Source organism: Eumetopias jubatus, unplaced genomic scaffold, assembly GCF_037043125.1.
Source record: "Eumetopias jubatus isolate StellerSeaLion01/CBP00866 unplaced genomic scaffold, mEumJub1_p1.0 scaffold_8, whole genome shotgun sequence".
In the NCBI taxonomy this organism is placed as follows: Eukaryota; Metazoa; Chordata; class Mammalia; order Carnivora; family Otariidae; genus Eumetopias; species Eumetopias jubatus.
Window position 1 is genome coordinate 77,457,350 of NW_028274814.1, and position 24,528 is coordinate 77,481,877.

Here is a 24,528-nt window from a genome sequence, read left to right on the forward strand (position 1 = left end):
GTGGAGCAGGGAGTCCGATGCGGGGCTCGATCCCAGGACCCTGAGATCATGACCTGAGCCGAAGGCAGACACTTAACGACTGAGCCACCCAGGCGCACCTGTCCTATATGATTTTCTGAAAGATTTATAATTTCCCCTTTCATATTTAGTACTTTAGTCTAATGGGAGTTGACTTTTGCCTATGGTGGGTGAGGATAAAATTTCAATAATTTTCTACCTGGATAGCTAATCATCCATCTGTATTGATTGAAAAGTCCACCCTGAACAAATTTATATGTCTTGCCATCTCAGTATTTGGGGCCCATTTCTGAGTTCTCTTTCCTTTTCCATTGCTGTATTTGTCTGTCTCTGTGTTAGTAATAGAAAATCTTGATTAGTTTTATAATAAATCTTGATATCTAGTAGAACAAGCTCATCTACTTTGTTCTTCTTAACTTCAAGAGTAGCTTGGCATTTTTTGGACCATTTTACTTCTTGATAAATTTTAGAATGGACTTTTTAAATTTATAAAAAGGGTACCTTGTCTGGAATACTATTCCAGATTTTTGACTGACATTATTCTGAATATATAAATCAACTTGGAACAATTGACATCTTTAAAATACCCAGTCTACCAATTCATAAGCATAGTATATTAGTCTCCATTTATTTAGGTTGTCTTTAACATTTCTCAGGAAGCTGCTGTTATATATTTATGTTTATTAAGTAGACCCAACAGGTACCTTGTTGATCTTTTAATTTTGCTTCTAGAATGATTTATATCTATCCCCCTCTCCATGTACTGGTATACAATATGTATTTGGATCAAATTCACAGACTATATTTTTATATTTTTATTTTTCAAAATTTTATTTAAGTTCAAGTTAGTTCATATATAGTGTAGTATTAGTTTTAGTGGTAGAATTTAGTGATTCATCATTTGCATAAAACACCCAGTGCTCATTACATCAAGTGCCCTCCTTAATGCCCATCACCCAGTCACCCCATCCCCCCATGCACCTCCCCTGCAGCAACCTTCAGTTTCTTCCCTATATTTAAGAGTCTCTTATGGTTTGCCTTCCTTTCTGTCTTTATCTTATTCTTCCTTCCCTTCGCCTATGTTCATCTGGTTTGTTTCTTAAATTCCACATAAGAGTGAAATCATATGGTATTTGTCTTCCTCTGACTGGCTTATTTTGCTTAGCATATACACTCTAATTCCAGACACATCATTGCAAATAGCAAGATTTCATTCTTTTTGATGGCTGAGTAATATTCCAGTCCATATACATACCACATACTCTTTATCCATTCAGTAGCTGATGGACATTTGGGCTCTTTCCATGTTTTGGCTATTGTGGATAGTGCTGCTATAAGCAATTGCACTAGTAGGTATTTATCCAAAGGATACAAAAATAGTGATTCACAGGAGCACATGCACAAACTATATTTTTAGATGTAAGCCCCCAGGTAGGAGAGTTTAGGGCAAATAAAATAGGCACAATATACTGATCTTCAATCTGACAATCTATTAATTTTTCTTTTTCACTTTTCCTTGCTGTATTCGTTGCTCTTTTCCAGAAAACAGAATGAATAGACTAGACTAGACTAGAATAGAAAAGAGATTTATTATGAAAGATTGTCTGGCATGGTTATGGAGGCTGAGAAATCCCATGATCTGCTGTCTGCAAGCTGGTGGCCAAGGAAAGCCAGTGGTATAATTCCAGTCCAAACCCAAAAGGCTAAGAACCAGGGGAGTCAGTGGTGTAAGTTCCAATCTGAGTCTGAAGGCCCAAGAACAGGAGCACCAATATCTGAGGGCAGGAGAATAAATGTTCTGTTTCAAGCAGAGAATGCAAATTCACCCTGCCAATCCAGTTTTGTTGTATTTGGGGCCTCAACAGATTGGACAATACCCACCCGCATTGGTGAGGGCAATCTTCTTTACTCACATCATTGATTCAAGTTTTTTTGGAAATACCCTCAAAGACACATCCAGAAATAATCAATTTGGCCAGACACCGTGCTGTGCTCCAAATACACTTCACCTGCCATCTTCTCAGATGAAGCCAAGATCCCGAGATTATTTTGCAAAGCGCTGCTAGATAGAAGCCTATACATCAAACTCTTTCCCCCCAGCGCCCATTTTTGTTATATTCGCTTTGAAGTCCAGACAAATACTTGAATTTAATTGAAATGAAATTTCCCCAAGTGCTCTAGGCCTATAAAAATCTTTCTTCTTTAGAAATAATTTTGTTCTATTTCCTGAGCAGAATCACACAGGTTTTTTTCTACCCTAAGGCACACTTTTGTTGTTTCAGCATCCTCTGCAGAGCTGCCTTCACCTCCTGGTTCTTGAGGCTGTAGATGAGGGGGTTCAGCAAGGATGTAATCACACTGTACTGAATGGAGATCACTCGCTCCAAAACTGAGCCTGAGGCGGGGCTGATGTACCTGAATAGAGCTGTCCCATAGAACAAGAGCACCACAATGAGATGGGAGGAGCAGGTAGAGAAGGCTTTGGCTTGGCCTTTAGAGGAGCGGATGCTCAGAATGGCAGAAATGATTCTGGAGTAAGAGAAGAGGATCAGAGGAAGTGTCAGCAGCCCTAGAAATGCACATGACACTGCTAGAAGAATCTCGTTGACAATGGGATCAGTACATGACAGAGGAAAGAGTGGAGGTAGCTCACAGCTGAAATGGGGGATGATGTTGGACTCACAGAAATGTAACTTGTGGATGAAGAGACTATTCATCAAGGAAATCAGAAATCCCATTGTCCAAGCTATGCTCACAATCACAATACAGAGAGGTCTGTTTATGACCATGGTGTAGACGAGAGGGTGGCAGATGGCAGCATAGCGGTCATAGGCCATGGCAGAGAGCAGACAAGCTTCTGTTCCCCCAGAGAGAGTGAAAAAGAAACTCTGAGTGATGCATCCCCACACCGAGATGCTTTTCTTCTGAGATAGGAAGTTCTGTAGCATTTTGGGCACAGTGACTGAGGAGAAACTGAGATCCAGGAAGGATAGGTGTCCAAGGAAGAAGTACATGGGGGTGTGGAGGTGAGAATCAACCCTGATCACCAGGATCATCACCAGATTACCCATCAAAGTCAGAAGGTAAATCCCCAGGAACAGCACAAAGAGCACGGTCTGGATCTGGGGGTCACTAGACAATCCCAGAAGGACAAACTCAGTAATTATACTGATATTTTTCATGGTTGCTTAGAGATTCAGTCCCTCAAAAGAAATGAATGACTTTTCCACTTGGTAAGACATCAATCTGAGTCTTTCTCAGTGAACAGGAGTTTCCTACTCACAGACAATATACCTCCTTACCTATAGACCAAAACAGGAAACTCAGGATAAGGAAGTGTCTTCTCAGATACAATCTCTTCACTTGCCCTTCTTTTCTAACTAGTAGCACTATCTTGTCATGATCCCTATACTTTCACCCTACTTCATCACTCTTTTAATAAAAAGACCATGCACATGCAAGTCAGGTATGTCCTGGAGTCAAAAGAAGGGAGAAGAGCCCTAGTGGTTAAACCTGGAAAACCTTTTATGGTTAAAGGCTAGGAGGCCCATGGAAAAGTGATTCCTTCTCAGAATAGTAAGGTCATAGACTCACAGTGAGGGTGGTGTCATAGTGGACTTTAAAGTCTTTATTTTACACATGATGAGAATGCATTGCCTAAGGTCTCATAGCAAAATCATGTTGAGGTAGGTACTAGACCAGATGTTCCAACTAGTCTGGTATGCTCCCAGTGCACAACACTTGGCTTTGAATTGATTGTTACAAGCTGAGTTTTGTGTGGTTTTGGGGTCATAAACAACTTTGCTAGTAGGGAGTTCACCTAAAATATATTTCAATATTCCTTGGCTCTGATACTTAGACAGTGGCCTCTACAGTTGTGTGTCAGCTGCTATTGAAGTGGAAAAAGAACCAGTCTTAGAGTAGTAACCTTAGTTTGAATCTTAGCTCTAACATTCTAATAGTATCATCTGGTTAAACATTACTCAGTTTCTTTAAGCCTTACTGTATTCATCTATGAAATTGAGCAAATGAAACATAAACTTTTATAAACCATATAGCTCATAACATGCTGTGCAAAAATCAATTTTTGTATGTATGAACAAAGATTGATATAGAATACTGAAAAATAGAAAAGATGTATCTATTGGGTAGTAGGCTTATGGGCCTTTTTTCTTTTAAATAGTTTCTCTAATATTGTAAAATTATTTTTCCATTGAATACTTCTCTTTTTTTGTAAAGAAATGACTTGGAGACTTTCAGGAAACTCTCAGGCTAGCTTTGTTTTCTCCAGAGAGGATGGCAAAAAGAAAACTGGACTGAAGTGAGAGAAAAGCCCCAGGGCACAGGAAGCTGAACTCCTAAAGAGAAATGGTTTTGTGGTCTCTTCCCCATCACTGCTGGGCATCCCAGTAGTTTGGTTCTGCTTGGGTACATGGGACTGAAACTGATGCCCCCTTGAAATCCCTCATACCTAGGATCCCAGAACACTACCAGGGCTGTGTTTTCTAAGTGTGTTGAATGAAATCCTATATATTCTGTTGTAGTGCCTTAGGGGCCACTCTAAGTGTTGAGGGGGTGAGGAATTAGAGGCATCTTTGGGCCCTCACATCCATCTCAATTGCCTCATCTCTTCTTTCATTTGTTTATTTATTTTTTACATAGAAAAGCAATTTATTCCATTATAAGCACTTACACAATTAGTCATGGAGAGTAACAGGCCTGCTGGTGAAACAGGTCACCCAAAATAGAGATGGTACCAAACTGCGGTCAAAGACTAACTCCTAAAAAAAACAACTCTTGTCCAGGATTAATTTAATTTTAAAAACAAATACAAGCTATCAATTTACTCTTCTCAACTCAACTGGACAATCTACCTGTGGTGGTATAACTGTCAGGTAAAAACATACATCTTTACAACTTGGTGGTCCCAAGTTTTTTAAAAAACCATTTCACAGAAAGGAAAGAAATATGAAAACAGCTCAAGAAATACACTAACAAGCAAAAATATATGGGGAAAGAGGAACACATAGTTTTGACTTAACTGAAGAAACTGAGAGGAGACTGGTCTACATAGGAAAATGTGCATCCTGGAAAGTCAGGTGTGAAAAATTTAGAATAGGAATTTATATGACTTGAATCTCCCATTTCCTGAATAAAAATGACATCTTGTGGTATTTATACTTCATGGCTCAGACACCTACCTCACTTGGCTTTACTCCTTCCTTACTTTAGCCTTTACTTAAAGGAGTCTGAAAAACTCGGGGATATAGCCTAAGAAGAAAAATAACCACACATAATATTCCCCTTTCTGTGGCTATTTAGACCTTTGTTACTAGAAAATTCCTAAAGAAAATTTAAATATAAGTCTGTGGCTTTACTGAATCAAGTCCCCCAGTTAATATTTAGAAAACACCCTCTGTTTGGGCTAATAACATTGTTGATGCTACCTATCATAGAGGGATAGCCAAACAAAGTCTGTGTCTCAAAACCAGTGTTAAATCTATCTCAGGGTTGAGAAGGAAAAAAAGGGGAGTCTAAAAATCACAAGAAGTACAGACATATCTAGGACCCTTGTCCTTCTGGATCCACGCTTCCTTCAGGATCTTCATCATTATAAATGTTCTCTGCCATTTGCCACACTTCCATGATATTGTCTTCTGATACAAAACAAATCACCCAAGGTTCATTGGGATTCCAGGAGAAATCAGGTATCTTGGCAGTGTGACCCACCATGAAAAAACAACAATTCTGGTAGCCCATCTTCTGCATCTTCCGGGGATTGTTCCTCTCCAATTTTACTTAAATCCCAGACATTCAGTCTGCGATCAGTACCACTGGAAGCCAAAATAGTCTCATTGTGAGGCAACCACTGAACCTGGAATATTTCATCCTTATGTGATTCAAAGGAATGCAACTTAAGTTTCGGATTTCTCAGATCCCACAAGGCAACAGTCTTGTGGGCTGATCCTGTGGCCAGAATGAACTCACTATAAGGATTGAAAGATAGGCAGTTCACTTCAGCAGTGTGAGCATCAACTGAGTGGCTTGGTTTGGAAGTATTGTTTGAATGAGTGAGTATCTCAGATCATAAGTTTCTGGTCATCAGCAACTGGCCCAAACAGAGACTCATGGAGTAGATGCCAGGAAACATCTACTACCGCTGTATGTCCTGTAAAGATGGTCTTCGCATCCACCACTTTTCCTTCCTTTGGAACAGCACTGATGTCCCAGAGGCAGATGGTTTGGTTGTCTGAAGCACTAAGTAAGTGCCCACTGAGATTTGAGTTCCAAGAAAGTCCATAGCCTTCCTTCTGATGTTCACACAGACGCAAGTCTGGGTTGCACTCTCCAGAAGGGTCTGGTTTGGAAGGATGTTTTGTATGGTCAAAAACAAGAACATCACTGGATGGAGTCTTTGTTGCAATGATGCAAGGGTTCTGGGGCATATAATGCGCCCGGTTTACTTCTCCTTCATGGTTGATCTTGATTTCTATTTCATTTTTTCCACTAACTGAGCCAAAACCTCCAAATTCTCCTTTCTCACTGTCATAGTGTGAAGGATCAAACCGAGCATCATTGTTAGGGACCTGCACATGGCTATCACAACATGGTTTTGTTCATCTGACGTGTGTGTTCCCAGGACAAGTTGATGAATGCTGAAGTCTTTCCCTTCTGGTCTGGTTATATCTGGAAGTCACTGCGCAGTTAGGCTAGGCCACTCCAGAGCATGTGTCATCACCAAATCATAGAGAAAAAGGGTATTCTTTTTCCCTATTTTTTACTCTTCATTGATCACATGTTCTTCTACTGCATCATCAAAGGCTGTTTCCTTGTTGGCCATGGCAGGCAGGTAAGTCAGGAGGATCCCAGTGTTGAGTGTTGCAGGAGGGGTGGGGAGGCTACGGGCCTCTTCTTTCTTTTATTTATCATACTTGATTTGGTAGTAGGATTTCACTGAAGCAAAGGGTTCCATTACTAAAAACTTTTTAAAACACAGAGAACTCGGGATTCCATTGCCAGAGGCACTAAGAATGTCTCTCTCTCTATTCTTCATCCTTTTCATTTTCAATCCCCCAGAGAAATCTCCTTTGTGCTCTTCATCTGGCTTTGTAGCCAGTAATGCATTCCTATTTAAAATAACAGCCTAACTTTGTGTGTGCGTCCAGAACCTGATACATAAAGAAACAGAACAGGACGACCCTACATGGACAAAGAAGACTTCATCTTCCAGCTCAGCTATTATCTGATGAGAAGTAACTATGTCTGACTTTGAGAAAGATACTACCCTAATCTAGGTCCTGTGTTAACTAGAGGGGCTTGGGCCAGAGGTCCCTCTACTAGATCTTTCCCAGTTACATATATCAATGTGCCTCTAAGGCTTTTACCAACCTTACTGAGCAGGACTGCTCTTGGTCTGATGTAACATCTGGTTTTCCAGCCAGGCTGCCTGCCACAGGACACTGTTACTCGAAGGAGATGTAGTTCCAACAGCTTGAGATGAGAGGCCTCAAACCAGGTCCCATGAAAAGTGGGCTTTGTTTTCCAGCCAATAATATGAACAGAGATAGATATAGACAGGCAGTGGTTAAAAGCCAAAGTATTCTGGTGTGGGTCTTTCTGGAGGTGGTTCTCTTAAGACTTGGATTTTTCTCTTCTTTTTTCCTTGAGTACTGATGAGAGCTCCTGGCCAGTTTGTGTGACTTGTATTTCTTCTTTCATTAAATCTCTGAGATCTTGTGCCAGGCGGGCCCTGAGGAGGTGGTGAAAAGAGTCTCTGGAGAGTCAAGAATTGTTCACTGCCCACGGGAAATGCAGCATTAACCACAGCCAAAGGGGCCACTGGTCCTAGGACAAAGTGGCTACTAATATAGCTATTGCCAAAAGGGGTCTGTCTGAGAGTACAGAAGTGCAGAAAGCTCCTAGCCACAAATTGCTTTACTAACTAAAAATCAGGGGATCAGGAGGTTCTGTAAAGGATTTGTCTTGTCTCTAATAGCTCTTGGATTTTGAATGTGAATATGTACACACACACACAAACAGGTCTACACAATTTAAAAGTTCATTACTTCTATGAAGACACTTACTCCTTTCTCAACCCTTGCTTCTCCAGCTTTCAGCTCAGGCTCTTGCCTCCTACTTAACTGAGAAAATGTTCCTTTCTCTAATTTTGTTGTATTGCTCTCTATTGGGCTTCAGCACTGTTATTGCTCAAGTTTTTCCCACTTCAAAATAGAGTGGACAGAATTGGTATCCCTTCCTCCTCCAGAGGGAGTCAGCTTCCCTAGAGCCAGTGCTGTAGCAGGAAAGGACTTACTCTGCTAAGGAAACAGGTGGTGAGTACAGACACAAGTAAAGGTAAAATGAAAACTTTGGCTTACCTCCACAAATTAGAATTTACTCCTCTGTAACAGGGAATGAGAGAAGCCAACTATCTGGAGTATACAAGCAAGCATATCAGACTCCAGGCTGGTGGAGTTCCCAAGAACTTCCTTGTCTTTCTTTCTCTTTATAGCCAATTTTTTCTTTTTGAGGGGGGTAGGAGTATACTCTATACTGTAGTCTCCTCCTCATTCACTTCTCAGTACACCATCATCTCTCTTTTTCTGTTACCTCTATTGCCCCCAGGGACAATTTACCTGCTATATTCAGAAGCCCATGAGAGACATAAAGACTGTGGTTGATTGGTGAGCATTGGTGGACTCAGTGAAGGCTTTGCTTTGACCCCCAGAAGACTGGATGCCCAGGATGTTTTGGATTAGGAAAAGAGGCTTAGGGATACTTTATGAGCCCCACAAATGGAAATGACCTCACAAAAATTACCTGTTAACAGTAAGATCTATATTGGATGGAGGAGGAGTGGAGGCCGCTCAGAGTTGGAGAGGCTAATGGACCTACAGAAGGAGAAGCTGAATGTATCAGCCTAGACCAAGTTATCCTGTGATAACAAGTGACCCAAAATTTCAGTGGCTAACAACAATAATTCACTTCTGATGCTACATGTCTATTAAGATAGCCGTGGCTTTGTTACTACATAGTCTTTACTTCAGGACCTAGCCTTATGGAGCAGCCTTTATTTTTATTTTTTATTTTTTGGATTTTGTGGTTGTATTTAATATGATTTATAGGATGTTTAAGAAGAAGTACATGAAATCTATGCAACTGTTTGAGAAACAACTGTAAAATCTTGAGGAGTTATGTTTCATATCTTTTTATAAGAATAGCTAAGTTACACTTTCTTTTTTTTAGGTTTGTATTTAAATTCCAGTTAGTCAACATAATATCAGTTTCAAGTATACAATATAGTGATTCAACACTTCCATACAACACCTGGTACTCATCACAACTATACTGTTCAAAGCAAGCTACACATTTAATGCAACCTTTATCAAAATACCAACAGCATTTTTCACAGAGCTAAAACAAACAATCCTAAAATTTGTATGGAACCACAAAAGAGACCGAATAGCCAAAGCAAACTTGAAAAAGAAAAGCAAAGCTGGAGGCATCACAACAGTTTATTTTTACTCATTTTCTTTGCCTCAGGAGACATATGTAGAAAGAAGTTGCTATTGCCGCTGTCAAAGAGGTTACTGCCTGTGTTCTCCTCTAGGATTTTTATGGTTTTAGGTCTCACATTTAGGTGTTTAATCCATTTTGAATTTATTTTTGTGTATCGTTTAAGAAAGTGATACAGTTTCATTATTTTGCATATAGTTGTCCGGTTTTCCCAACACCATTTGTTGAAGAGACTTTTTCCCATTAGATATTCTTTCCTGCTTTGTCTAATATTAATTGACCATATAGTTATGGGTTCATTTCTGGGTTTTGTATTCTGTTCTATTGATCTATGTGTCTATTTTTGTGCTAGTACCATACTGTTTTGATCACTTCAGTTTTGTAATATAATTTTAAGTCCAGAATTGTGATGCCTCCAGCTTTCCTTTTTCAAGATTGCTTTGTTTATTTGGGGTCTTTCATGGTTCCATATAATTTTTAGGATTTTTTGTTCTAGTTCTGTGAAAAATGCTGTTGGTATTTTGATAGGAATTGCATTAGATGTGTAGACTGCTTTGAGTAGTATAGACATTTTAACAATATTTGTTCTTCCAATCCATAAGAATGAAATGTTTTTCCATTTCTTGTGTCATTTTCAATTTCTTTCATCAATGTTTTATAGTTTTCAGAGTACAGATCTTTCACCTCTTTCGTTAGGTTTATTCTTAGGTATCTTATGATTTTTGGTACCATTATAAAATGGGATTCCTTGATTTCTCTTTCTGCTGCTTCATTATTGGTGTACAGAAATGCAACAGATTTTTGTATGTTGATTTTTTAACTTGCAATTTTACTGAATTAGTTTATCAGTTCTAGCAGTTTTCTGGTGGTCTTTCAGGTTTTCTATACAGAGTACCATGTCATCTGCAAATAGTGAAAGTTTGACTTCTTCCTTGTCGGCTTGGATGCTTTCTTTCTTTTTCTTTTTCTTTCTTTTCTTTCTTTCTTTCTTTCTTTCTTTCTTTCTTTCTTTCTTTCTTTCTTTCTTTCTTTCTTTCTTTTTCTTGCTTGCTTGCTTGCTTTCTTCTTTCTCTTTCTCTCTTTTCTTTCTTTCTCTTTTTCTTTCTTTCTTTCTTTCTTTCTTTCTTTCTTTCTTTCTTTCTTTCTTTCTTTCTTTCTTTCTCTCTCTCTCTCTCTCTCTCTCTCTCTCTCTCTCTCTCTCTCTTTCTCTTGCTTGCTTGCTTGCTTGCCTGATTGCTGTGGCTATGACTTCTGGTATTATGTTAAATAACAGTGGTGAGAGTATACATCCCTGTCTTTTTCCTGACTGCAGAGGAAAAGCTCTCAGTTTTTTCCCATTAAGGATGGTATTGGCTGTGGGTTTTTCATATATGGCCTTTATTATGTTGAGGTATGTTCCTCTAAACCTACTTTGCTCAGGGTTTTTATCATGAATGGATGTTGTACTTTGTCAAATGCTTTTTCTGCACCTATTGAAATAATCATATAGTTCTTATCCTGTCTTGTATTAATGTGGTCTGTCATGTAAATTGATTTGCAAGTATTGACCCACCCTTGCAACCCAGGAATAAATCCCACTTGATTGTGGTGAATGATTTTTTTTAATGTATTGTTGGATTCAGTTTTCTAGTATTTTATAGAGAATTTTTACATACCTGTTCATCAGACATATTGGCCTGTAGTTCTCTTTTTTAGTGGAGTCTGTCCAGTTTTTGTATCAGGGTAATGCTGGCCTCATAAAATGAATTTGGAAGTTATCCTTCCTTTTCTATTTTTTTATTTGATAGAATTCACCTGTGAAGCCATGTGGTCCTGGACTTTTGTTTGTTGGGAGTTTTTTGATTACTGATTCAATCTCTTTGCTGGTTATCAGTCCATTCAAGTTTTTTATTTCTCTGTGTTTCAGTTTGGGTATTTTATATGTTTCTAGGAATTTATCCATTTCTTCCAGATTGCCCAATTTGTTGGCATATAATTTTGCATAATATTCTCTTATAATTGCATTTCTGTGGTGTTCATTGTTATTTCTCCTCTCTCATTTGTGATTTTATTTATTTACGTCCTTTCTCTTTTCTTTTTGATAAGTCTGGCTAGAGGTTAACCAATTTTATTAATTTTTTCAAGAAACCAGCTTCTGGTTTCATTGATCTGTTCTATTGTTTTTGTTTTGTTTTGTTTTGTCTTTTAGTTTCTATATCATTTATTTCTGCTCTAATCTTTATTATTGCCTTCCTTCTGCTAGCTTTCTCTTTTTAGCTCCTTTAGGTGTAAGGTTAGGTTATTTGAGGTTTTTCTTGCTTCTTGAGGTAGGCCTGTATTGCTATATATTTCCCTCTTAGGACAACTTTAGCTACATCCCAAAGGTTTTCATTTTCATTTGTTTCCATGTATGCTTTTAATTTCTTCTTTGATTTCTTGGTTGACCCATTCATTCTTTAGTAGCATGTTGTTAAATGTCCATGTATTTGTGGTCTTTCCAAATGTTTTCTCAGGGTTGACTTCAAGTTTCATAGCATTGTGGTCAGAAAAGGTGCATGGTACGATTTCAATCTTTCTATATTGTTGAGGTTTGATTTGTAACCTCATACATGCTCTCTTCTGGAAAATGTCCCATGTGCAGATGAAAAGAATGCATATTCTGCTGTTTTTAGGATGGAATGTATTGAATATATCTGTTAAGTCCATCTGGCCCAATATATCATTCAAAACTATTGTTTTTTTGTTTATTTTCTGTTTAGGTGATATGTCCAATTGGTGTAAGTGGGGTGTTAATGTCCCCTAATATTGTACTATCAATGACTTCCTTTATGTTTGTTATTAATTATTTTGTATATTTGGGTGCTCCCATGTTGGATGCATAAATATTTATAATTGTTATATCTTCTTGTTGGATTGTCCCCTTTAATATGATATAGTGCCTTTCTTTGCTAGATTCATTTTAGGAAATTTTTAGTTGGGACCTCCAAGGAGTTGCACCCTAGGAGTAAGGGTAAACTGAAAATAGACCAGCTCTCATTAAAGATTAACTAAATGTCGGTTTCAAAGCAGCACAAATCTGATTGGATTAAGGTCATCTTTCATCTTCTTCACTATATCCTCTCTGAAGGAAGAAGACACCTATACGTTAGAATTATTTCTACAATTTGTTACACAAAATCAGAATTCAGTTTTATACACACACACACACACACACACACACACACACACATATATATATCAGGCATGCCAAAAGGCAATACCACATGATTGGAAAACCAGATCCAGATACTGAAGTGGTCAGATATGGATTCCCATATTACTAATTAAGAAGTTTAAGAAATTTGATGACAAAGTAGGTAGACCTTTTCAGGATAAACTGGAACCTATAAAAAAGAATCATAGGAGAGTTTTAGAAGTGAAAAACAAAACTATCTCACCTTAAGAACTTAATGGATGTGTGTAACAGCATATCAAGCATAACAGAAGTTTCATGAAGATGGGTTAGAAGAAAACATCCAAACTGAAGCACTGAGAAAAATAGGATAAACAACACAGAGAAGAGCATAAAAGGCATGTATGTAATGGTGAAAACATAATGCACAAGTAATTGAAACCACCGGAGAGGGAAGAGAGAACAGGCAAATGCAATATTTGAAGAAAATTATCCCAAACTGACCAAAGCTGCCATCGATCTCCTGAATGAAGAATAGCTCCAAGGTCCAAGCATGATAAAACAAAAAATCCCACAACAAGACATGTCATAATGAAACAGCTGTCAAGGAGAAAAATAATAGAAGAAGCCGGGGTGGGGGGGGGGAGATATATTACCTTCTAATTAGCAATATGAAACTTACAGTTAATTTCTTAATGGAAGCTGAAAGACAAAATCATGTGATCCTTGAAGTGCTGGAAGGAAATAACTGTCAAGAACTCTACAGCCAGTGGGGTGCCTGGGTGGCTCAGCTGGTTAAGCATCCGACTCTTGATCTTGGCTCAGGTCTTGATCTCAGGGTTGTGAGTTCAAGCCCCATGTTGGGCTCCACATTGGGCATGGAGCTTACTTAAAAAAAAAAAAAAGAATTCTATAGTAAAAATGTTCTCTAAAAAGAAATGTTAAGTTAAAAAAAGGTTAAATAAAGATATGTTTAGACCAAAAATATTCCCCCAAAAAACAAAAAAAAAGAGAATTCATCAGCATATTTAATGAGAGTCCTTCAGGAAAAAGGAAATGATTCGAGTTGGAAACAGAGAAACAAGGAGGAATGTATTGCTTCTGATTACTGATTCAATCTCTTTGCTGGTTATCAGTCCATTCAAGTTTTTTATTTCTCTGTGTTAGGAAAATGTAAATACATGGGTAAATCCAAAAGGATATTGTTTGTATAGAACAATAAAAACAATGTCTTATATGTATAATGTATGTGTATATATAATACATACGAGCCATAGCACAAAAGATAAGTGTGGAAAATAGAGTTAAATGGTTTTAGGGTCTTTGCCCTGTTTAGAAAGTAGCAAAAGTACTGTTTACATTTGACTTTAATAAAACAAAAATGCATGTTGTAATCTCTAGGGCCACCACAATAGTGAAAAAAATAGTGAAATAGTGAAAAAAATGTAAAACAAGTTAGTGGAGGGGAAAAATAGAATAATAATTCTTAGTAAATTCAAAAGAAAGAAGGAAAGGAGAGAAAAAGGAACAGAACAGATGGGACTTAGAAAACAGTCAGATGGTAAATTTAAACCAGAATATATGAATAATTGTATCAAATGTAAATTGACTCGACAGCCCAATTAAAGGTAAAGATTATCATATTGGATTAAAAAACAAAACCCAACTATATGCTACTTATAAGAGACATATCTGAAATATAAAGATACTTAAGGATGACAATAGGATGGAAAATGATATACAAATCAACATTAACCAAAAGAAAGTTTGTGAAACTGTATTAATATCAGAGTAGATTTAAAGCAAAAAAAATTACTGGAGATAAGACACATTTAATAATGATAGAAAAATCAATCCAACAAGAACATAACAATTTAAAATTTTTAAGCACATGTAGACTAGATCACTGTTCAACAAATATCCACTAACCCTCTTTCCCACCACCTCCATGGAGAAATGCACTTCATTCTATTGAAGTTGGGAATGCTATGGCTATGTGAATGGACTGCTTTGGCCAATGGAATGTAAGCACAAGTGGTAGCTGCCAGCTTTGAGCCTAGGCTTTAAGAAGCATTGCATGTTTCTATTCGTCTTTCAGAGAGTTTCTAACCTTCATGATGAGAATAATGACCCTGGGTAGGTATTGCCTACTTAGAATGAGACATGTGGAACAGACTATAGCCAGGAAGTAAGTTCAGCCAATCTGCAGACCTCAGCCTAATGCTTAGCTACCTCAATTGATTTGTGTACCTGTAAATGATAAACCTAGTTACTGCTATCACAATAATTTTGTGGTTGTTTCTTATGCAGCAATAGCTGACTGATAGAGCACTTAACAAAGCTTCAACATATATAAAGTAAAAAATTAAACTATAAGAAAATAGACAAATTGCACCCTTGATAACCATCTGATAGAAAAAGCAGACCAAAAATCAGTAAATATGTGAAAGTTTGGAAAAACATGAGTAATATCTTGACCTCACTGAGATACAATACATAAATCACGAATGCATTCCACAACTGCAGAATGCTCACTGTATTCATATGTATCTGAAACATTCTATAAAGTGCATTATATACCAGGACATTAAAAAATCTCAGTAAATTTTAAAGAACTGAAATCAGACAGAGCATGATGTTCTCTAAGTAGAAATAGTCAGTTCAATATTATTTCAGTATTTCAATAAAAAATAGCTAGGATATCCTTAAATGTTTGGAAAATAAGCAATACTTTCATATACTCACAGATTAGAGAAGAAATAACAATGGAAGTTAAATTTGATGCATTAAGCTGTCTGGCTGCTATTAGGTTGGTATTTCTAATGTAGAAATCCTACAATTATCTTCTATTGTTTTATTCATGTTTAATTATTTTAATAGTTACTAGTTAGAATGTATTTCTCTTTTGCAGTGATAATTTAAAGTTAAAAGATCTTTCCACAGGGATGGGCCATTTTGATTGTTACAGGCAAATGACAAAATTCTAAAGACTAATCAGTTCTTGGGCTAAGTGGAGGGTAAAAGACATCAAAATGCAGTGAAAGAACTAAAGGTAATCACCAGTAACTGCATTATTAAATACAAATGAAAGACTTTTCATTAAACAATTTTTTCAGTATTTTACTGCAATAGCATTAAATTGACTGTTTCATTAAAATAGCATATGACGGGGTGCCTGGGTGTCTTAGTTGGTTAAGCAACTGCCTTAGGCTCAGGTCATGATCCCGGGGTCCTGAGATCGAGTACACATCGGGCTCCCCCTGCTCTGCGAGAAACCTGCTTCTCCCTCTCCCTCTGCCTGCCACTCCACCCACTTGTGCTCTCTCTCTCTCTGTCAAATAAATAAATAAAATCTTTTTAAAAAAATAACATATGGTAGGGGCATCTGGGTGGCTCAGTCAGTTAAATGTCTGCTTCGGCTCAGGTCATGATCTCCTGGTCCTCGGATCAAGGCCTGTGTAGGGCTCCCAGCTCAGCAGGGAGTCTGCTTCTTTCTCTCCCTCTGCCCCTCCCCCTGCTTGTGCTCTCTCTCTCTCAAATAAATAAATAAAACCTTTTGAAAAATTAAAATAGCACAGGGTAGATAAAAAGAGTCAATTGATAAAAAGAAAAATAAATGACAGTGATAATTACAGTGATTCAAATGATAATCCATTACGCTCAGAATCAAATGGATAAAAACGGCCAAACATAAAGCAAACAGATATAGCTTTGTATTACTAAGCCAAACATAGGTAATATAGTAACAGCAAATGGTAGTATCTATCCCATTAACATAGTTAATTTCATTCTTTATAACTTTTGTAATATTGTGCATGTTTAATTCATAAGTTTGGTTTGGTTTCACAGTGTATTATATGCCATAAAGGTAAGGAAGTTACATCTTGTTTGAAAATATTTTTAATGTTAAAATAATGTAAGAGAATATTGATAATATTAAGAGTTTTTTTTTATTTAAAAGGGTATATACACTTTTTGAGTTAGAGAAGCAATGCCATGTAAGTGTGTGTGTGTGTGTTGTGTGTGAGATACCTACTTGTGAAATAATAAATATATGTATATTGGTTTCTGCTCCTTGTTCCTGCTAGTATTTGGTCTTGGACCCCAGTTACTGACACAGAGCTCCTAAATCTTTGTAATTTCTTGAGTGATAAGAGCATGTGACACAGAGCTCCTAAGTCCCTTACGATGTCCTGAATGATAAACATATCAACTCTTGGTGGGCTCCTGGATGGGGGCTGGTCACTAGAAAAACCAAGCCGTGATTAGAGACTTGGAACTTTCAGTCCTACCCCTCATCCTCTGGAGAGGGGAGAGGGGCTGGAAAACAAATGAATGGATCATGTCTATGTGATGAAGCTTTCATAAAAATCCCTAATGTATGGGGTTTGGAGAGCTTCCAGGTTACCAAGCTTATGGAGATGCCAAGAGTGTGGCCCCAGAATGAACATGGAAGCTCAGTAACTCTTCTCACATATTTTGCCCTATGCATCTCTTCCATCTGCCTCTTCCTGAGTTGTGTTCCTTTACAATAAACTGGTAACCTAGTCAGTAAATTGTTTTTCTTGAGCTCTCTGAGCTGCTCTTGCAAATTATCAAACCCAAGAGGGGATTGTGGGAACCTCTGATTTATAACTGCTTTGTCAAAAGCACAGGTAACAACTGGACTTGTGATTGGTGTCTGAAGTTGTGGAAGGGGGGCAGGGCAGTCTTGTGGGACTAAGCCTTTAACCTCCAAAGTCTGTGCTAACCCCAGTGTCAAAATTGAATTGAATTATACACCCAACTGGTGGCAGAGAATTGGTCAGTGTGGGAAAAAAACCCACACATTTGGCTATGGAAGTGTTGTATGAGAGTAAAAGAAAACACAGTGTGTTTTTCCAGCATACATTTACTTGTCAATATATAACAAATATCACAAATATGTGGTACGTGCATCATAATTTTCATTATTATATATTCTCTTTGCCAGTAATAATCACTTAAAAGATATAATAGGAAAAGAGATTTCATTTACATTATCTGTAAAAATAAACAGACTAATTCTGAAGAAGAAACATAATCAGTATGAAGAAAAATCACCTGTTTCCCAAGTAGAAAATCTCAGTGAATAAAGATTTCATTTTTTTAGATCAGAATCCTGAATATTGCAAAATATCCAATCTACCCAGTTACTGGCATAAGTAGTATTGTTTAGGGCCATTTCAGTATTTCCTATGCAAGTGCTCTTGGCAGTTTACGGAAATTGAGAAGACATGCTTAAAGAACCAAGAAATACCCCTGGGGTTTCCCATAAATAAAGGCAGGTTATGAGGGAGGGAACAAACATCCAATAGTAGCTGATGAAAGTGAGCCTCCTTCCCCCAGATACTTTTGGTTATGACTCCATCTTTCAAGCCCTGGGATGGCCAGAAGCAGTAAGGATGGCACATTAATACAATTTGACCTGGTGAATCTACTTTTGGGAATCTTTCCTAATGAAATACCTGAAAATGAAGACCAGTGTTTAAGCACAAAGACATTGGTTACAATATTATTTATAATAGAAAAACCTGACAAAAATTCTAATTGTTCCATAATTATGAAATAGTTCACATTAACCCAAATAAAATGAAATCAGATTTTTGCTTTTCCTTCATTCATCATATTTAATAGGTCACCAAGTTTCTTAGTTCTACTTTCTAAATATATCTCAGGTGTTACCTTCTTAAAGATGAAGTTCTAGGGAAATAAGTTATTCTAAATGAGACATGTGGCTGGTTATGCTCTTTACCAAGACCCTTTTTCTCTGAAGGAATCAGACAGTTTGTTACTTCCAAAATAAACCAGGAGCTTACTCCAAAGGATATATTTATATTTTTGAAACAATTAGTAGGAGCATCATAACTCAATATAATGGAGTTATTGACTTTTATAGTTTATTGAAATTTTTTTTGAAACAAGGTTCTGATATATCTTAATAAAGCATAAAATACTCAAGATGTTGATGACAAGTTTGGAAGTTAGGCGAGGCCTGGGTCAGAAACTGTGTTGGCCTGGTGGGCATGAAGGTATCAAGATCTCTTGACTGAGGAGGTGACTTCTACTTCTGACCAGTATAGCTGATTGTCTCACAGTATTCTTTGCTTGAATAATTAACATACTGAACTAGAAAAAATTAATGGCTTACCAAGATGACATTTTTGGATCTTCAGAGCTCACAAATGAAGTGAAAGAAGAAATCCTAGGAGTTAAGCAAGTACTCTAACCAGCTTGATACAGAGGGCAAGAGATAAAACCTAGAGACCAGCTAGGCTAGGGAGTCTAATAGGAGAATTCTAATAGAAATAATTCCAATAAGAGAACTCTAATAGTGAATTTGACACACATTCATTGGAAAAAATCCCAGAAGCAGCATAGCCTAGTAGTGTGAGCATGGACTCTGTACACAAACTACCTGGGTTTAAATCCCAGCTCTCCCACTGACTTTGGGAAAGTCACTTTCCTCTCTGTGCATCGTTTTCTAAGTCTGTAAAATTAGGAAAATAATAGTATCTATCTCTCTAGTGTTGTTCAGAACATTAAATTAGTTAATATATATAAAGTTCTTATAATGCCTGGTACATAGCAAGAATTATGTAATTGTTAGAAATAAGGTGCTACAATCTCAGTGTAAGCATAGATAAGAAATAATCTACCATGAGGATGGGGGCCATGAGAGAATTGGCATTGGCATCTTTTGACATTGGAGTTGGGTAAAGAGGGAAAGGGTATTTCCTGCAAATTCATAACTACAGCTGGTGCTCAGGCAAGTGTGAAGTTTGAATTCATGCTGTCTGTGTGTGTGGTGTGAAACACCTCAAGCAGAGAATTTCATTTAAAGTGGGGCTGACTCAAAGATAACAGACAGAAGGAAATATATATCCTTTCTATGAGAATAGAACTTAACCTAGGCTACAACTTAGAATTTTATGGCCAGAAAAATTACCTTTCAAGAAATAAAGTAATTTTCAGGCAAACAAAAACAATTCATCACTTACATACTGACACAGAGAATTTTTTTTAAAGATTTTATTTATTTATTTTACAGAGAGAGAGAGCACAAGTAGACAGAGTGGCAGGCATAGGGAGAGGGAGAAGCAGGCTCTCCGCTGAGCAGGGAGCAGGACGTGGGGCTCGATCCCAAGACCCCAGGATCATGACCTGAGCCGAAGGCAGCCGCTTAACCGACTGAGCCACCCAGGCGCCCCTGACACAGAGAATTTTTAAGGATCAGCTATGGACATGAGAAAATGGTCACTAACAGAAGATCTGAGATGCAGAAAGACATGGCAAGCTTGCCTGCATTTCATTAAGGTTTCAAGAGCAAGTGGGCTCGTGGCTACTGCCATAGGAATTAATTATTAATGTGTCATTTGTCACTGATTCCCAAAATTATATTCAATATTTATAAAATGTTTTCAGTCCCTTCTATAAAAGATACATACAGGGGGGCCTGGGTGGCTCAGGCATTAAGCGTCTGCCTTCAGCTCAGGTCGTGGTCCCAGGGTCTTGGGATCGAGCCCCGCAACAGGCTACTTGCTCAGTGGGAAGCCTGCTTCTCCCTCTCCCACTCCCCCTGCTTGTGTTCCCTCTCTCACTGTGTCTCTCTCTGTCAAATAAATAAATCTTTAAAAAAAAAAGATACATACAGATTCCAAGTATTATGGTTTAATAAAAGATCCCAAGTGTTATGGTTTAATAAGACAATCTCAAAAGTAATGATAAATTTCATCATAAAAGTCAATATTTGTAATTGGTAATTCTATTATAAAATGTTTTGTTGGCATGCAGAGGCAATATTGATAAAAATAACCTCTAATTTTATACTGTAATACAAAGGATTTTTTTTAATTTAGTAAGGTATAGTGATCTATAGAATATATAGGGAAAATATGAAACATTTAAAATCTGTATTTGTCTTACAAGTTATGAAATATCATTATGATGTTATATATAATCTTCTGTTTTGTCTATAATTGTACCTTCATAAATATACTTTCCATAAATAAAGTTCTTCAGCATACTGTAAATACTATATAAATAACAACCATATTATTTTTAAAAAAGATGTGAGCCAAGATATGATAAATATATGGGTAAATCTAAATAAAAACTGATTGATTAAATAATATAGTAATATTGTCTAGTGATAATGTCTAATTTGTGGGGTAAAGGGAAGAACTAAAATACTGGATTTAAATGGCATATAAATTTGGGATGTTGTTGCTTAAAGTATTTTATGATCTTTATATTGTTTTGGAAGAGGATAAAGATGCTAACTTTAGATAGATAGGTAATTAGATAGATACTTTAGTTAGATAGGTACTAACTTTAAGACCGCCATCAAAAAATAGACAAGAAGGGATGCCTGGGTGGCTCAGTCGTTAAGCATCTGCCTTCAGCTCAGGTCATGATCCCAGGGTCCTGGGATAGTCCTGCATTGGGCTCCTTGCTCAGCAGGGAACCTGCTTCTCCCTCTCCCTCTGCCTGCCACTTCCCCTGCTTATGCTCTCTCTCTCTCTCTCTCTCGGATAAATAAATAAATAAATAGATAGATAGATAGATAGATAAAAATAAAATCTTTAAAAAAAATAGACAAGCAGAGGAAAAAGGAGTGAGAAATAAAAGGAAGTTACAGAAGAAGTGGGAAACATAGAAACGGATCTGAACACACCAGTAATTACTGTAATAATTGTTGATTAAACTCTTCTCTTAAAATAATTTTCAGACTGGAATAAATAATCAAAATGCAGCCAGGAACTGCTTACAAAGATGTACATAAAAACACAAGAATAAATAATGTTAAGTGAAAAAAGCAAGTCGTAGAAAAAAATTTACAGTATGATTCTACTCATACAAATTTCAAGAACAGGCAAAACTCAACAATCTTATTTAGGGATCACAAATAAGAGGTAAACTTTAAATAAAACAAATGAATGAGTATGGTGCAATTCAGGACGGTGGTTACCTCTGGGGAGAGAAAAAGAGGTGATGGGGCTACGCATGGAGCTTCTAAGGCTCTGGGAATGCTCTATTTCTTAAGTGAAAGATAAAAATAAAGGTAGTCTTGTGACAAAATATATAGAAGCAAGAACTCAGCCTTCAGAGCTCCTGACAGCATGGCCCAGGCAACCACGTCAGGAAGCAAAGGTTCCCAGTGAAAGCGCTTGCACAGAAAGTGCTATCTCATCTGGTCTGTTCCTTCTGCCATAGCCTCAGGTTGTCTTTACTTTTGAGGACAAACAAGTGACCACTACCCAGGCACACTGGCTATTTGATGGCCTCAAGTGCTCTCAGGTGAGGTGAAGGAAGCTTGTGAGTCACTGTTTTGGAACATCTGTTCTTGGCTTTATGCTGTGCTAGCTTCTGGAGAATCTTTTAGCTCCCAAATGGTGGTGGAAGGAATGGGCTGGTCTGCCTTCAGTAGACAGTCCAGCATTTTCCCTCTTTCCAATGTCTTAAAATAATGTAGGTTTTTATTTTTCTCTTTTATAGTCTTGCAGAAGGTGTGATCATAAGATCACACAATCAAATGTTCTCATCTTGACTACTGGACAGACCAACTCTCTCATTTAATAAGAGATTCTTCAATTTGAGATGTCAGTATTGTATCTTTCACCAAAGGCTGTTTTCTCAAACATTAGTTGTCCTAGAACATTTTTTTCTCATACTTCTCACACTCACATGGCTAACTAATTAAAACATAGATTGTTGAGCTCTAATGTTGATTCAGTAGATTAATGGTTGGGCCTGAGAATCTGCCTTTCTTGTAAGCTCACAAATAATGCTGATTCTGCTGGTTTGTGGATGACAGTTTGAGAACCACTGACCTCAAATGTCTTATCCTCTCAAGGTACTTCTGAAGATCTCCCCTCCCATTCTCTGACTGAACACCACACAGAGAATCCCTCATCTGAGGAGCACATTTACTGCCTCAGCATCCTTTGCAGAGCTGCCTTCACCTCCTGGTTCTTGAGGCTGTAGATGAGGGGGTTCAGCAAGGATGTAATCACACTGTACTGAATGGAGATCACTCGCTCCAACACTGAGCCTGAGGCAGGGCTGATGTACCTGAATAGAGCTGTCCCATAGAACAAGAGCACCACGGTGAGGTGGGAGGAGCAGGTAGAGAAGGCTTTGGCTTGGCCCTCAGAGGAGCGGATGTTCAGAATGGCAGAAATGATTCTGGAGTAAGAGAAGAGGATCAGGGGAAGTGTCAGCAGTCCCAGAAATCCACTGGACCCTGACAGAAGGAATTTGTTGGCAGTGGGATCAGTACATGACAGAGGGAAGAGTGAGGGAAGCTCACAGCAGAAGTGGGAGATAATGTTGGACCCACAGAAATGTAACTTGTGGATGAAAAGATTATTTACTAGTGAGTAGAGAAACCCCATCACCCATGCTGCACTAACCATTACCATGCAGAGAGGCCTGTTCATGACCATGGTGTAGAGCAGGGGGTGGCAGACAGCAGCATAGCGGTCATAGGCCATGGCAGAGAGAAGACTGGCTTCAGCACACCCAGAGAGAAGAAAAAAGAAACTCTGGGTGATGCAGCCCCACACTGAGATGCTTTTCTTCTGAGATAAGAAGTTCTGTAGCATTTGGGGCATAGTAACTGAAGAGAAGCAGATATCTAGGAAGGACAGATGTCCAAGGAAAAAATACATGGGGATGTGAAGGTGAGAATCCCCTATGATCACCAGGATCATTACCAGATTCCCCATCAGGGTCAGGAGGTAAATTCCCAGGAACAGCACAAAGAGCAGAGTCTGGATGTGGCAGTCAGCAGACAGCCCAAGGAGGATGAACTCAGTGAAGAAAGTGAAGTTGTTCATGGTTGTTTATAAATTCCATCCCTAGAAAGAAATCAACTGTATTACAGAATCTGAGTAGTTTCTAGCAATCAGAATATCATTCCCACACCCTAAAACTTTTCAGGAAATACTCCTTTCAGCTTAAAAATAGAAAAGTAAACAAGTTGAGTATTTTCAGTTGTGACTGCTATGGGTTGAACTGTATCCCTTCCTCTCCAAAAAATATGTTGGAAGTCCTAATCCCCAGTACCTCACAATGTGATCTTACTTGGAATTAGGATAATTGCAGATGTGGTAAATTAAGTTTAGCTCATATGGAATGGGCTCTTAATCCAATAGGACTGGTATCCTTATAAGAAAGAAGACAGTACCATGTGAAAACAGACACACAGAAGGAAGACAGCCATGTGACAAAACAGGCAGAGATTGGAGTGATGCAGCTGCAAGCCAAGGAATGCCAATGATTGACAGCCACCACCATAAACAAGCAAGGAAAGGTTCTTCCATAGTTTGGAAACTTGAAACTTCCAAGTTTCAGGAGGAAGCGGCCCTACTGACACCTTGGTTTCAGACTAACAGTCTCTAGAACTGAGACAATAAATTTCTATTGTTTTAAGCCAGTGTTTGGTACTCTGTTATATCAGCCCTAGGCAACAAGTAACAGTAACTTTCAAGGTTTCTGCCCCTTGGTCCTTCCCAACTGATCTCATTAATTCTGTCAGTGAATATAGCAAACATCTTTGGAACCTAAATCAAATTACATCCTTTGACACTTACAAGTATACTTATGAAAACAAATAAACAGGATCCTTCAAATGAAACTGTTCCAGAAAACAGACATTAGTTGCAAGTCTTTTTATATTTCGGTTTGGATCATAAAGCCAAAAACTACAGAACTCACCATCTTATTGTAGACAGTCTGAGTTTTGGATAAAGATGTGGAAAAGGGACTTGGAAAATGCTACTAGGGGATGTATGGGGCTTTCCAAACATTTCAAGATCCTT

At 37.9% G+C, this 24,528-nt stretch overlaps 2 protein-coding genes and 1 pseudogene across 2 annotated transcripts; all 3 read right to left on the reverse strand.

Moving 5' to 3' along the window:
• Window positions 1-2,270: 2,270 nt before the first annotated feature.
• On the reverse strand, window positions 2,271-3,200 carry LOC114224081 (olfactory receptor 5BS1-like). Its single transcript, XM_028123113.1, has one exon. It carries the CDS (start codon window positions 3,198-3,200, stop codon window positions 2,271-2,273), a length of 930 nt encoding a protein of 309 aa, XP_027978914.1.
• A 2,359-nt stretch (window positions 3,201-5,559) lies between these two features.
• On the reverse strand, window positions 5,560-6,859 carry LOC114224106 (histone-binding protein RBBP4 pseudogene; annotated as a pseudogene).
• Window positions 6,860-22,632: 15,773 nt separating this feature from the next.
• On the reverse strand, window positions 22,633-23,544 carry LOC114224045 (olfactory receptor 5BS1-like). Its single transcript, XM_028123079.1, has one exon. The coding sequence runs from the start codon at window positions 23,542-23,544 to the stop codon at window positions 22,633-22,635; it is 912 nt and encodes a 303-aa protein (XP_027978880.1).
• Between the last annotated feature and the right edge of the window lie 984 nt (window positions 23,545-24,528).